Source organism: Lontra canadensis, unplaced genomic scaffold (genome assembly GCF_010015895.1).
Source record: "Lontra canadensis isolate GAN:19392208 unplaced genomic scaffold, GSC_riverotter_1.0 scaffold64, whole genome shotgun sequence".
Lineage (NCBI taxonomy): Eukaryota > Metazoa > Chordata > Mammalia > Carnivora > Mustelidae > Lontra > Lontra canadensis.
This window is the reverse complement of record NW_022631058.1, coordinates 8,509,504-8,524,843: the sequence shown is the minus strand read 5'-3', so window position 1 is coordinate 8,524,843 and position 15,340 is coordinate 8,509,504. Positions and strand designations below refer to the sequence as shown.

At 47.5% G+C, this 15,340-nt stretch overlaps 1 protein-coding gene across 3 annotated transcripts in view; it reads left to right on the top strand.

The window, feature by feature from the left end:
- Positions 1-754: 754 nt before the first annotated feature.
- KCNK10 (potassium two pore domain channel subfamily K member 10) overlaps positions 755-15,340 on the top strand; it is a 131,756-nt gene continuing 117,170 nt past the window's right edge. The window contains exons 1-2 of one of the 3 annotated variants that reach the window (XM_032878571.1): positions 755-833; positions 4,270-4,422. In XM_032878571.1, coding sequence (XP_032734462.1) covers positions 4,380-4,422 — 43 coding nt within the window. In that variant the 5' untranslated portion in view covers positions 755-833; positions 4,270-4,379. Of the gene's footprint in view, positions 834-3,723; positions 4,423-7,437; positions 7,949-15,340 lie in introns of those variants that run through there. The other 2 variants (XM_032878570.1, XM_032878568.1) reach the window with 2 other exon arrangements.

The following is a 15,340-nucleotide window of genomic DNA, read 5'->3' as shown; positions in this document are numbered from 1 at the left end:
GTAAGAAAGACCTGGAAAAGTCAAAGTAATTCCACCAAGACTGCTTCTCTGACTACCTACTTTTAGATGGTCGCACATTTGGTTTGATTTGGGTGACTTTCGGGACCATAACAAAGGTTTTCCTGCTCACCTCTTCCTTAATACTTCTTTTATTTGCTTGATAATGATGGTTTAAGATGGTTTAAGATTCATATTCACTTTGCCAGGGGGAAGAATATAAGGAACCCCAGAAGGTGGGGAGATGCAGTGTAACGGGAAAAGGGTACAGATGGTTTAGGTTGCAATTTCCCATGAAACTGACTACTCCAGAGATCAAGATAACTTTATGTAACTAGTTCTGGGTAAGGAGTGGTATTTTAATCTAGAGATGAGTGGGGACCTGGTTGGATTTCTACTTCCATCCCTAACTAGCCATGTTTATTTAGACAAACCATTAGCCTCTCCAAGCTCCAATTTCTCCCTTAATAAATATTTAGGTGCCTAATATATGTCAGGCATTGTTTTAAATGAAATCATGATGATAATAATACCCATCTTACAGGATTGTTATGAGAAATAAATGGGGGTATTCTTAAAAAGTGCTTGCTATGTGCCTGGCAGAGAAAGAAAGAAATCCTAATCCATCAGGGTTAAGTAATAAGAACGATCTCTTAAATCTGCACAGTTTACAAAGCACTTTCACAAAGCACCATTGTTTCCTTAGGCAACCCTGGAGGTACAAGTAGCCAGATATTTAGTACCCCATTTTGCAGATGAAGAAACTGAGTGAAGCTTGGCACAATTCACCTGCTTGGTTACGCTTCCTTCTGAAGAGGATGCTGGCTAAAATACGTGTAAGTTGGTCAAATACTCTGTACTTATTGCTTATCTTTATTTTAAAAAAAGGTTTTATTTATTTATTTGTCAGAGACAGAGAGAGAAAGCACAAGCAGGGGAGCAGCAGGCAGAGGGAGAAGCAGGCTCCCAGCTGAGCAAGAAGCAGGCTCCCCGCTGATGTGGGACTCGATCCCAGGGCCTTGGGATCGTGACCTGAGCCAAAGGCAGATGCTTAACTGATTGAACCACCCAGGTGCCTGAAAGAGATGCTTTTTTTTTTTTTTTTAAAGATTTTTATTTATTTATTTGACAGAGATCACAAGTAGGCAGAGAGGCAGGCAGAGAGACAGTGGGGGGAAGCAGGCTCCCCACTGAGCAGAGAGCTCGGCGCAGGGCTCCATCCCAGGACCCTGGGTTCCCAGGACCCTGAGATCATGACCTGAGCCGAAGGCAGAGGCCCAACCCACTGAGCCACCCAGGCATCCCTGAAAGAGATGCTTTTAAGAAAAGTATGGATAGGCCAAATTCTTGTACGTATTGACAAAAGTGTAGAAAAAATTACCTGACACGAAGAAGAAGATGTTGGACAATTTAATCCTTAATAGGTCATGGTATTGCTGCTTTTCATCGCCGTATGTAAGTATTGAAAAATTTGAGGAAGGAAAAGATTTAGACCAGAAGTAAAAAAAAAAAATATGAGCTTAGCAAAGTTTCTTAAATTTCGAAAAAGCCCATCAATACAGGATTTATAATCTCTTCCACTAGATGTGCTTACTTTTTTTTGGTTTGTTTTAGTATTTTAAAAAAATTATTTATTTAAATTCAATTTAGTTAACATATACTGTATTGTTAATTCCAGGGGTAGAATTTAGTGATTTCTCAGTTGCATATCACACCCAGGGCATCACACCCAGGGCTCATCACATCATGTGCCCTCTTTAATGCCCATCACCCAATCCCCCCACCCCACTTCCCTCCAGCAAACCTCAGCTTGTTTCCTAGAGTCTCTTGCACTCAGTATTCTTGAATGGTCATATAAATTGGAATCCTTTTCAGAGGTGGAAAACCGAACCAGGAAGTACCTTGAGATGACATCTTCCAAATATCATTCTATGATTCAGCAAACATTTAGATGGCTTAATGGTAGGAGAGGAAAGTTCTACTACTACATTTGTTATAATCATTTTCGACCAAACAAATATTTGCTTTAAAGCAGCAAAAATTAAATGAATATATTTCAAACATTCCCATTGGATGCTGAGACTCTGTCCCACCCCCTAGTGAGCAAAAGCTTTTCTATTGGCCAGACTTTCCCAGGACTTTCATTGGCTGCTTGAGAGAAGCACCTGTCAATATGCTGAGACAGTAGGTCCCTCTAAAGGAATTTCAATTATTTGCAAGCAGAGAGACTTCAGGAATAAGACTCACCCATAAATAAATAGGTTATTGAAACCATGCATGACTTCTACAAGCCTTAAAATTTTGGTTCAAGTTAAAACCTTCCACAATGATATGAAAATCTGAGCTCAGGTACAATGGTGTGTAACCTCGGTGAATTCTTATTTTGAAATTTAATAAAATACCATATGCACTTGTCCAATTGGTGTGCATATGGGAAAGTGCTCATTCAACCCCGAAAGGATGGCCTTTTGGGAGATAAGAAACAAAAATAAATTATCTGACTAAGGCTAGGACTAAGTCTGGGGAGAAACTTGAGTGAGCAGGGATACAATTGCCTTCTATCCTGTGGATATTATCATGGACACTGAATTTATAGAAAGTGTTGAGTTCTTTTAATGATCTTCTGTGATCAGGAAATCATTTTCTTCTCTTTGGCTCAATTGATCTTTAGCTACATCATGACATTATGGGAAACATTATGGGAAAGCAAATGAATTTGGATTCTTGAAAAAGTCACTGTCATAAAAAAATGAAGACACTTTTCTAGAATAAAGTACACTACATAAAAATAAGAAAGAAATGCAATATTTGCATCCTGGTTATTAGCCAAACAACTATAACTTTTCTCTGTGTTTGAAAGCTTTAAAAATAAAAAAGTTGAGGGGAAAGGCAATAAAATTCAGCCCCATCTCTTAAAAAAAACAAAAAAACCCCTGGGATTATGTTTTGGTGGTAAATCAGAGGGAATCACCGTAAAATGTGTCCTATAAGAAGCAGGATTACAGCTTTGCATATATTTGGTAAAATGTTGGGTGCAGTGCCTTATGGGAGCTTAAATACTATTTTCTTAAGGACTGAAATTTAACATAGAGAAACATACAAGGGAAGAGGAATGCAGCTCCTTCCTATGAAACACGTTCATCAGCCTGATGCTTTAAGCACAATTTCTTTGGAGGTCATAAATGTTGTCTTCATTCATGGGTAACCAGAGGCTTGAGTCACCAAAATAAATCTTCAGGGTTCAGCACACAGAGTTTGCTATTGAGTAGTGTGACATATGACACCCTCTGCCCTTTAGCTACTGATGTGTCTCTGGCTTTTCCAAGCCAAAAGCAGAACCTGGGATTAGAGCAACATATATTTAAGGGTGTGTTTTGCAGATGCTGGTTGGGACATGAAGCCAAAGGGAGGAGTGATTAAATGCTGAGAACAAAGTGGAAACTTCGCTGGGGAAAACGTTTCTGGGAGAAGAAATTCAAGTAAACTTGAAGGCATAAGCTCATCAATTTTATCACAGAGTGGGTCCACAGGGGGTGCGTGTGTGGGGATATCTCACAGAAGGACAGGGACAAGGACCTCTCTGCGGTTCTTTGGAGGAGAGGACCTGAAGGTGTCTTGGGGGTGGGGAAGCTCTTGGAAGGTGAGGATTTCTTCCGGACTTCAGGGAGAAATGATGAAACCAAAGGGAAAAATTCAAAGCAGGTTAATGAATTCATTCCGGTATTCCTGAATTCAAAGCAGAGTCTCATCCTCCCGCCTCTGTTTTCCGAACCAACACTAAGCAGGATTCCCCAAGCTGCTTCATCACTCCCTGCTATTCTGGGTCCAGGACGTTCTCCGGCCTCACGCCGGACTCCGGGTTCCCCTCTCTGGCTGAGCTGTTCTTTGCCAGCCACTCGGAGAGATCGACTCCTCGCGCGGCAGGCAGCCCCCCTCGCTCTCACACTCATCCCGGGCTGCGGCGTGGGGAAGTGGTAGGGGAGCCACTAACTCGCGGAAAACTTCCTCTCGGGAAGTGACCTGGGGTTTTCCGGCTTCCCCCCGCCCTCCCGCGCTGGGCCACACGGCGATCGTTAAAGTGGTGCGGCGACTAGCGCAGGTTCTGAGCTGCAGAGACCCGGGGCGCCCCACTGCAAAGCTTCCCCGGCAAGGACCGGCGCCCTCTGCCACCGAATGCGCCCAGGACGCGGCCGCCGCCGGCCCGGGGCTGCTGGCGGGGCACCGTCAGTGCCGGCTGACTTTGCGCCACGATGCTTTGTTTTCCTGCCGCAGGAACCTGAGGCGGTCTCTATCCACCAGACTTAACCTGCCCGCAGCAATAGCCATGGAACTTGCGGCCGCACTGAGGGAGAAAGAACCGCTTGGCGCGGCATCTTTTTTGGATGTTTTTTCTCAACACAGTCCACTTCTTTCCTCCTTCTTGGGGTAAGTGGAATCTAGTGCGTAGTAACGAAGGGGAAGAACTGACGATGGTGGAGTGGGATTGCAGTAACACAAAAGGTTAATGTGCCAAGTTGTTTTTCTTGGGGCGTTGGGGGGGTGCTCTCCCTTTATAACCCCACCCCCCGCAGTCCATTCCACATACGCAGTTTAGGAGTTGGGACTTGATTTCAGGCGCGTTAGCGGTGGGGGTGCAGGGATGACTTACTTAATTTTTGGTGGATCCCTACCCACTTGTGTTGTCCACATACTGAGAAGAGACAATGAAAGTGGAGGAAAGAGAAAGCCCTAGAGGTTAGGGCTGGGGGGTGGGGCGAGTGATTTAGCAGAGAAATCCTAAGGGTTCTGACTAGGGCAAGTCCTCAACGCACATCAGGCATTCCAGACCCCTGATCCCGCTCCCTCATCCCAATAGGTCCATCCCAAGACTTCCTAAAACCATCCTGCTGATGCTTTTCTGGGGGAAGGTTCTCCACGGGCCCAGTGTAACTTCTGAGGAAAACCTACAATTATCTCATCCGCAAGACCTGCTCAATGCATGTTTGCTGATTGACTGAATGATGTACCCAAAGGCTACATTTTGTGCCATGGGAATTTGCCTCTGATAGTGAACTAATTCCCTGAGGGAGGCCTCAGGGCACCAGGGTAGCCCAATTCATTCAGCAAAGGAGGAAGGGGTGGAGTCCTAGATAATATAGTATTTGGATCATCATGACCCCAAAGAACTCATCTGACAGTTTCAGGGTCAAGATTCAGGGACCCAGGGACCAGATGAGCTTCCTTGGGTTTGACTCTCTATGTTGTGACCTTGGGTGTGTTCCTTTACCTCTCTGAGCCTTGATCTTCTCATCTGTAAAATGAGGCCGTGAGAGCTTCTTCAGTGTGACATAGGGAAGATAAGTGGAGAGAAGTATGAGGCTGTGAGGGGCCAGTCTTGCTCCCCTGACCTCCGAGGCTTTGGGAGAGAGGGTGTCTTTGCTAGGGGGCACCTCTCTCTGACTCAGATGCAAGTAAAAACATTGCATTGCAGTGACGGGGTGGAGCCCTCCTGCCTGTGAGCAGTTGAGGAGAGGGCACAATGAGGCTCTGAAGACTGTCTCAGGAGCTTAAAAACAGTTCCCTTGGGGTTTTGGGGCAGAATTGACACGTACTAGTGTCTCTGAGGGCATGGCTGGAGAAGCAGAAGTTCCTTGTTTGTCTCATTTCCATGTCTCATCCATCCTCTCAGCCTTCTAGTAGAGGGAAACCAAGTGTGGAAGTGGAGTCCAGAGAAGGTGGCTGTCAGGTGTCTTGGGAATCTGTGTCTGCAGGGCTGAGGAGTCCAGAGAGCGCCATCAGACTGGTACCAGGTGTGCCTGGCTGGGGTCTGCAGATACTTCAGTGCTCTGGTCCCAGCAGCCTGCAGGGTCAGTGACAAAGCACTTAGCAACCCTTCTTGCAGATGACAGTGGACCTCTTGTAGCTCTTGCTCTGGGACTCAGAAACCTGGATGTGACGGTGGGGGGAGGATGATAAGAAAGATGCCACTGTACCGGGGCTCCCAGAAGCCTCAAGGTGCCCTAGAGTGGCATGCACCCAGAGTGCAACTGCCAGTGTAGGGTTTTAGGGCCACAGCGGGCAGGCTGGGCAATAAGCCAAGTAGTCACTTACTCTTTCATAAGTAAGGGCAGAGAGAAATCTAGCAGGACCTCCTGAGGACTAGACAGTAAGATCCATGAAAGCAAGGTCCATATCTATGTCGTTCCTTGCCGTACCACCAGCACCTGGCACAGTGATGGCATGGAGAAGGGGGTTCAAGATATACGTCAAGTGGACAGTGAACGGACAGTAATTTAAACTACTTTCTGTCCAACACTGCTTCATGCAGCTTATGCTTTCATTTAGCAAGTATTTCTTGAACATCTACTATGTGCAAGTCTTTGTTGCTAGGAGCTGAAGTAATTTGTAAGCATCTTTCATATCAGTACTTCGAGTGGCCCATTCAAGAGCATCTCAGCACCACCTGGATCTTCTGGAGATCGAGGCCTCAGTGGGGGTAGGGGAAAGGCGCCAGGTTCAGCCTCTTTCCGGGAACATGTGTGCGGTCCCTTCGCATTTGCCCTTGCAGGGCCCCTGGGCTCCCGGGGCCGCTAGGTCTTGGCAACTCCACTTTCCTCTGGGCCCGTGGCGTGTCTCTCTCCATCCGCCTCCAGGGCCTCCGAGCAGCGGCCCCAGCCGGGCGGCAGGTAGCTGGGGAAGGGACCGGGCTGCGCCTGGGGAGCGAGCTTCCCGGTGAGGGGAAAGCGCGGCCAACGCGGAGCGGTCCCAGAACAAAAGGCTCATGGCTGGCACCGGCCTCCTCCGAGTGCGCTGGGGACGCGGGTTCGGGGCGCAGGCGGGAGAACCGGGCGCGGGAGGGGGCTGGAGTGGAAAAATGAAGTGAGAAAAGAAGGGTGTGTGTGTGTGTATGCCCAGGGCGGAATTGTGACAAGAGGTCATCCCCGAGGCCGAGGTCTGCGGCGGGGCCGCCGAGGCTCTTCCTCCGCCTCCTGCAGCGCCTTCCAGGCAGCCAAGCGTGTCTCCGGCTGCAACTCCGCCGAGCGCGCCGCGGCCGCCTCCACTCCTGCCAGCCCGCCGGCCGGCCGAGCCAGTAAGTAGCGGCTTGCCCAGCGCCGGCTCCCCGCCCAGCCGCGCCCGCCGCCGCGCGCCGCCCCCGCCGCCCCCGCCGCCCCCGCCGCCCCGCGGGCGAGTCCACTGCAGGTCGCGGTTCCCAGCCCTACGCCCCGAGCCCCGCGCGCCTCCGTGGTCCAGCGCCTCCACCCGCCGCGCGCTCTCCCGCCTTGGCGCGGCGTCTGCGGCGCGCTGCGGGGAGGGTCGCTCTCGCCGCGCGCTCCCCGGGTGCCGCGCCACTCCCGCGTCCAATGGCTTTCGGGGGGTGGGGAGTGGGGGGCGTCGCCCGGGGGCGAGGATCCGCGGCCGGGGTGGGGCGTGTGCGCTGTGCGCGGCCGAGAGAGGCTGACGTGCCCGCCGGAGCGCGCGCCCGGGCGAGTGTGTGTGTGCGGGAGTGTGTGCGCACACGCCTTCGGGGGCTGGAGTGACACTGCAGTGGGTTTCTCCCTCGCGCCGGCCCTCCGGCTGCTCAGCCCCCCACCTGCCGCCACCGCGCTTGGGAAGCAGCTTGGCTCTTTTATCTTCCCGAGCCTCCCTCTCCATCCACCTCTCGCCAGTCTTACTTTTCCTTCCACCCAGGGGGCTGCAGCTGGCCTCCCCTCAACCGTTGCCAACACCTAAGCCGTTTCCAGCCTCTCCTTAGCCAGTCTTTCCCATTTATCTTTCTCTGGGGTTCCTCCACGAGCCAGTCCGAGGCTCCCCCATCCTTGGAAATTGTTTTGTTGGACTACTGTACCGAGGCGTGTAAAGCTTGAGGACTTTATTATTATTTTGATTCTTTTCATTTCCTCCCCTCTGGGCAACGGAGCAATGAAATTTCCAATCGAGACTCCAAGAAAACAGGTGAACTGGGATCCTAAAGGTTGGTATTTCCTACTTTTGGCGGCCCTCGCCCTGCCTCCATCTCCTGCGCGCGCGCGCTTCCATGAGTGGAAGCACTCTTGCTCCTGGCGGCGTGTGTCCTGAGGCTGGAAAATGCGCCTGGGAACCGCAGCGCGGGTGGGAGGAGGGCGGAGGCAGCGTGGGTTCCAAACCCAGATAGTGCCTGTCATTACCACATAATCATTGTCCCTCCTGGATTGTTTCAAAAACCTATTTAAAGATACATCAAGCCGGCTGTTTGGCTTGAAATCACACCAAGTGTCGGTATTTGCTTTTGACTTTCTGTGTGCGAGTGTGTGTGTGTGTGTGTGTGTGTGTCCTTTGTTTCTGGTGATCTTTGTCTCTCTGGCAGATGGGTGGGGTGCCTCCCCCTGGACCTGGAGCTGCGCCGCCTGCCCAGGGTGTCCTCAGTGGGAAAGGTTTCCTGGCAGCAAGTGGGGCTCAGATCTGCGGCAATGGTCCCTAGAGGTGGCCCTTCTCAGAGGGCACGTGGAATAATGGAGCCCAGGGGGCCTTTGAAGTCTTCCCTCAATCTTATTACCAAACCAGGCAGCTAGTTTGGCTCGGATCGGAGTAGAAGTGGGAGGGCGGAAGGGTTTGTGAGAAGGGTGGGGCTGGCAAGGGCTGGGGAGGGGGCACGGAGTGTGTCTGCCTGAACAGTAGTGTGGTTTACAAGCTCTGATGAATGTTGGACAGTGTTTCCTCGGCGCAAAAGAGAGCGACTAAGACCGATTTGTATGTGCCTAGCGTTGACCGCCGCCGTGTCTGTAACGAGCATACAGATGTTAAGGCCCCTCCGGAGTGATTGGTGTGGGAACAGAACAAGTTGAAACCAAGTGTCCAGTTTTGACAAGAATTCTTCAGCTCCTCTGAAGCTGGGTCCAGCCGGGCAACACCTCTGTGTGTATTGGGTTAAAATCTGTTTATCTGATGTGTGTAGTAGGTACGTTTAATTTTTTTTTTTACAAGTGCATTCATTCTTTTCTCCAGACTAGAAAAGAGGAAACACACTTATTTGTTGAGTAAATGTCTTATAAACGGCTATTATAGAATGAGGGAAGATGTGTTGCCTATTTCAACACTGAAGCTGTCATACCTTACTGCAACGCAAACCCAATCCAGTGTTGTTGTTGATCTCTGGAAAGTGTGTCTTGGCTTTTTATTTTATTTTATTTTAATTTTTTTTATCCCTGTAAAATGTATTTATTGAATACCTACTACTTACCAAATGCTATCCCTGGAGATATAGTTAGAATAGTATAGACAAAGCCTTCTTTAAGTTTGTGGTGAAGGAGACAGACCTAAATCAATCAATGCACAGAATGGGGCATAATTACATGTTTATGTATGTTTCATGAAGGAGAGCATCAGGGTGTTAAGAAAGTGATAGAAAAAACTGACAAGGATCAGGGAGGGTGAGTAGTCAGGGAAGGTAGTCAGACACTTGTACTGAGACCTGGAAGAGATGTAGTGATTAATTGGCTGCTGAGGAGGTGAACTGTTGCGGAAGAGGAAACAACAAGTGCAAAGGCCCTGAGGCAGAGGGAACATGTGTATTTAAGGAACTGAAAGGCAGTTTCCCTGGCTAGAGCAGAGAGCAAGAGAGTGTGTGTTTTGAGGTGGAGCCATAGGGTCAGACCCCAGAGCCTCGTGTTGTTGTAGGTAAGGTGGGGCTGTGGGGTGGGAGAAGGAGTGTTGCCTTTATCCTAGGCCACAGAAAGCTGAGGAGAGACGTGATCTGAGCTCAGTTTCAAAACAAATGCTGTGTGACTCTCGTGGATGTGAGGGACCAGATAGCATGGTGACATGGATCAGGGTGTTAGCTGTGAGGTGGAGAAGTGGATTGGGTAGGGAGCTATGGATGACAGAAAATCAACAGGTTTTATGTGAATAGAGTGTGGACATGGAATGACTGGGAAGGCAGCTAGGGCAGGACCAGTCTTGTGGGAAAGCTCGTGAATTCAGTCTGGGACTTGTAGAAGGGGGGTTGTCCTGAGCCATCTGAGACGTGTGTCAAGTGGGCAGTTGTCTAAAATGTCGTGTTGGGATCTTGAAGGAACTCTGGTCAGGATGGAGGGCTGTGAAGCTTGCCTTGGCTTTGAGAATACATTTCTATATGATCATCATTGTATATATTTATATCACAGAGGTAAACACAGACGAATCCAACATTTTACAGCCTGACACAGTGAAGACATACACAAGTGGCATCTCCAATCACAACTGATGGTGCTAAAAATGAAAAGATTCTGATAAAAATACCGACATTTAATGAGAAATCATTGCATGCCAGGTGTTTTATGCACATTATATCATAGAGTTGTTCTCATAATACTTATTCAATGAAGTCAGTGCTTTGTCCCCACTTGACAGGCATCAGGATACCACTGAGCTGCCTTCCAGTAAGATGCTCTGACTTTGGGCACAATTGTTCTTGTAGTTGGGGGTGACGGCAGTTTTTCCTAGCTAGGGGGTGGAGGCAGGAGAAGGGTCAGGAGTGGAGGTAGCATATCTCCTGCCTTGTAACACTATGTGTTAGGCATTGTGAAGTTCTTTACATATATTAAAAAATATATTACCCGGGGTCACATAGCTAGTAGATGGTGGAGTTGAACTAGAGCAGGGGTCCTTATATATTCTTTGAATCTATCTCTTAAGTCTATCTCTTAAATTATTGGGACCTCTGGGTCTTGCCTGGTGAGACTCTCAGAGCTCAGGGACTGGGGAAACTCATTGTAAGGAGAAAGAAAAGAATAAAGAGGAGTTGGGGAGTGTGCAGAGGAAGGGAGATTGAAAGAAGAGAAGGAAGAAGAGGAAGAAGAATTCCTTTTCTACTCATTCCTTTCTTCATTAACCCATCTGGCCAAACAGCATCTCTGCCTCTACCGCTGGTGGGCCAGTCACTGGCCACTGGGCAGAGTTCTTTGGAGGTTTGGTTTTACACAGACCAAGTATGTTTAGCAGAGCAGAGATGAAGGAGAACCTGGCATTCTAATAGACAAGGGAGGGATGGTTCTATGGACTGTAGGATTTGATGTTAACAGACTTGAACCTTCAGGTGGAGGTGCTCACAGATCGTGGAAGGAAGTTGTAATTATGATGTTTTGCTCACAGTCCCATTACCTGACAATTTAATAGCACAGAATGAAGGTGGATTGAGAGCAGATTGGTTTTGATTGCACTTGTGTGAATTAAGAAAAGCACTGTCAAGAGGTTTTGGTGGAAAAATAAGACCTAAATGTAAAATGATCATTCTCTGGTGAACTGTGGCCTTCCCCTGTATTTGTAAAGCTGAGCCTACAGCAAAGAGAGTAACTGCTTGCATAGGACATACGGAAAAGTAGGCTGCCACTAAGTCTTGGCTTTCATGAGCATTTTACATCATTGGGATCACTTGTGGATGATTTTTTGCTGAAAACTGAGATTGGTTTGCTGCTTTTGGGTATCTTAAGGGATTTTAAAGATTTTATTTATTTGAGAGAGAGAAAGAGAGAGATGGAGGAGGAGGAGAGGGAGAGGGACAAGCAGACTCTGTGCTGAGCGTGGAGCCCAATGTGGGGCTCAATCCCCTGATCCCAAGGTCATGACCTGAGCCAAAATCAAGTCAAATGCTCAACCACCTGAGCCACCCAAGTGACCCTCTTGAGGGCTTTTAAAAATCAGTAAGATCATCAAACAATAACCTCACACCTCAAGGCAAGCATATCAATATGGTATAGAAAATTTTGGATATGGGGGAAAAACAGTTTCTAGAATGAACTGTAGCAATCATTAACTGTGTGACTTTGGGCAGCTCATTTAACCTCTGGGTTTTACCTTCTTCTGGTGTGCAAAGGGGCCACTGACATGGCTTCTCCAACCCTATGTCTCCAACCCTCTTTCTTGATTTGACCTTTGGGCCGCTCATTTTCCTTTTGTTCCTCAAGTAGATCAAACTTGTTCCTGTCTCAGGAACTTGTCCTTTCCACTGCTTACAATGCGTGTTCACGTGGCTGGCTTACAATGCGTGTTCACGTCCACCTTTGAATCTCAGCTCAGATGTCACATTTTTAGCAAGGGCTTCCCAGTCCCATCTGAAGACCTCTCCTTTTGTTCCTTCCCCAGGTCTGTCCTTTTCTATTATGTCACCTGCTCAGTTGTCTTCCTGGTACTTGTCATCATCTGAAAGCATCTTACACATGTGTCTCAGTTGATGCCAGCCTTCCTCGCTAGCCTATGAGCTTCATGAACGGGCACTTTTCCCGTCTCGTTGACTGTAAGATCCTCAGTGCTCCCAGGAAGTGCCTGGCACGTAGTAGGCATTCAGTAACTTTTGCTGAAGGGGTGGATGGGTGGAGGGTTAGAATGGAGAGGATCTCTAAGTCTTCACCCATGAAGGAAATTCCAGGACTCCTCCAAGCTACAAAGGGCAAATACAACTGAGGAGAAAGGAAGGATATCCCTAAATAACGGTATCGGAAAGGACGTGGATATTCCCACATCTTTCAAGCTCCTATCTCCCTGAAGTCTCCAACAGAATTTTCCTTCTGCTCTGCCTTTCACCAGGAGTGATAGTGCCAGGGGGGAGGGGGCTGGGGGTGGTGAGGTAGGGGCTGGGGCAGGGAGGTGGCCTAGCCCGACAAAGATATGGTTGGTGTCCAATTAGTAATTTGGCTCATATTAGCTATGGATATGTAGCTCTTTTTAGGTATGTAAATCTACTTAAGGAAGAAGCAAAGCTTCAGAGCTGGAGTTGTTTTTTGGTTTTTGTTTCTTTTTAAAGCTGCATTTTCAGTGCATACTTTAATGCAAAATTCCAGAGAGACCTATATTGTATGTGTCTAGCACCTTTCAGTTTACAGAACACTTTCTACAAATTATCTCATTTGTTCTTTAAAGAACCCTACTTTTGTTGATATTCGAGTCTTAGATTTACTGATGGGAATCGAAAGAGGAAATGAGTTATTTGGGGGCCCAAGGTTGCAAACAGGCAGAGCTGGGGCCAACCCAGTCCTTTTGATACATATGTCCAGGATCATTTCCCTCAAGCTTCCCACACTTCCAAGTTCTTTGTCTATCTCATACGCTCTCATTGCTTCTTATCCAAAAGTGTATTCAGAAGTTTCTCTGAGAGATTTAGAGGAAGAAGACTCCCAGTTGTTGGGTGAGTTCTGAGACAATGGCTGTTTTCGGCAGGTCATGCGCTGGCTGGCACTTTATCTCATGAGATCAGTTGAAGACCCTTGAATTTCACTTCTGCTCTCCTGGCTGAAAAGAGATTTCAGCGTCTTGTGAATGTGAGCCATGCTCAACTTGCAAGGTCATGGAGCGCTATCTTTATTAACGTGTTTCCAAACACACATTTGTATAACTTAGGTTTTTCTGGAAAGAAAATCATCTATTTTTTATTTAATGTCCAGCTTTCAGGAGATCAGCATTCCAAATGCGATTAATAATGTGCCCAAATCACCACAATTATCCTAGAAAGTAAAAAGGAAAGACGGTTCCAAAGATCGTCTGGGCCAAGATTTGGCTCAGGGTTGTTTTCCAGCAGTGTCTGAGGGAGGTTCATCATCCTCTTGCCAATGCCAGCGATTGCTAGGTAGAATTAAGATGGGGCAGGTTGATTTTGCTATTTCACCCTGTTTCCAAAACATCTGTGTTTTGGCTCTGTATGCATCTGCTCTGGTTCTCATAACAAAATACCTTAGACTGAGTGGCTTATACAATGGAAATTTATTTTCTCACAGTCCTGGAGACTGGAAGTCTAAGATCAAGATGCCAACAGGGCCGATGTGCGATGAGAGCTCTTCCCTTGGGTTGCAGATGGCCACCTTCTGGCTGTGCCCTCACAAGAGGAGAGAGAGAACACTCTGGTGGCTTCCCCTTCTTACAAGGGTTACCAGTGTTATTGAATTAGAGCCCCACCCTCATAACCTCATTTAACCTTAATTACCCCCTTAAGGCTCTATCTTCAATACAGTCATGCTGGCATTTAACGTTTCAACATATGAATTTTGCAAGGGACACAATTCAGTCCACAACAGGCTCTATATTAGCATCATAAATCAGGAGCATTCTAAGAAGGCAATGTGTACTTTGCAGGAAATTGGGACACTTCGACCACAACTGAGATATGGTGCAAAGGATATCTACTGTAGGCACAGAGCTGGGGGCCCACTGTTGGCAAGAGAAGGGTTATTGAGATAGTGGATTCTTTTTACTTTTAGTCCATAGAGAATTAGAAGAGTTTAATGAGACAGAATAAAGCCATTTTACTGAGAGCCAGTTAGGGGGTTTCAGTTTGGATAGCTATCCAAGGAAGCATAAAGGTGAATTAAAGGGAGAATCTGGTGCTGTACTCCAATTCTGTTCGAAAGGGCACTTGCCAGATGATGCAGACAGAGATAGAGTCTGTTAGGGGCTCCGCTCTGCATGACTTGGTTACGGAATCTACCGAAATGGGGCACGTTACACCTATCAGGCCAATGTTTTCATGGTGGTCAGTGAGCCAACCGCTTTTGGGTTCTGGTCCTGGTGGTATTCTCAGTGGAGACCTTATTGTTTGCTGATCTAGGTCAGGCTCATGCCCGTTACCCAGAATGGAGAAATAAAAACCTCCTATTTAATTTCAAGAACATTTATTTGTGGTTTGCCGACGGAGTTTGAGATTTTTTTTTTCTCCCCTCATAAGTGTCTGGGACTGAGTACTATGAATTCAAAATGAAACCTGACTTTCGAATCCTCCATTTAGGGTTGGGGTGGTGGTGGTGGTGAACACCAAGGTCGTTGGTGGGGGAGCAACAGTTGGGGGGGAAGTTATTATCTCTTTCTTCTCCATTCCCAGAGCAGGAGGTGGAGAGATGGGTGTAAGAGGTGGCCTGGAGGGGTAGGTAGATAGGTAGGTAGGATCTCAGGGGATTCTGTTTATTATACTGCCACTAATTTTTGGTTCCATGACTTCCCCCTGCCATGGAGGGGACTTTGAAGCAGAGTAGAATGGTGACAAAACACAGGATTTGGAGAGTTAACTGCTGCAGTACATAACTCACATCATCATAGGGAACTTTACCTCCCTCATTCCTATCTCCCTTCCTTATTCCTTCCTTCCTTCATCCTTTTCTCCCCGTCTTTCTAGAGTTCTCATCTCAATCACTATCTCTTATGCAAAGGATCCTAATTTTTTTAAAAGAATCATCTACCCAACATAGGGGTGGTGGTAATGTTTTCAGTTTAAAAAGGGACGCTCGAAGAGAATGTAGGTTTACTCAAGTGTTAGGCATCTGGAAGTCATGGTGGCCTTTGCAGAATGACCCCAAATGCTATTAGTATTCTTCTTCTTCTTCTTCTTCTTCTTCTTCTTCTTCTTCTTCTTCTTCTTCTTCTTCTTCTT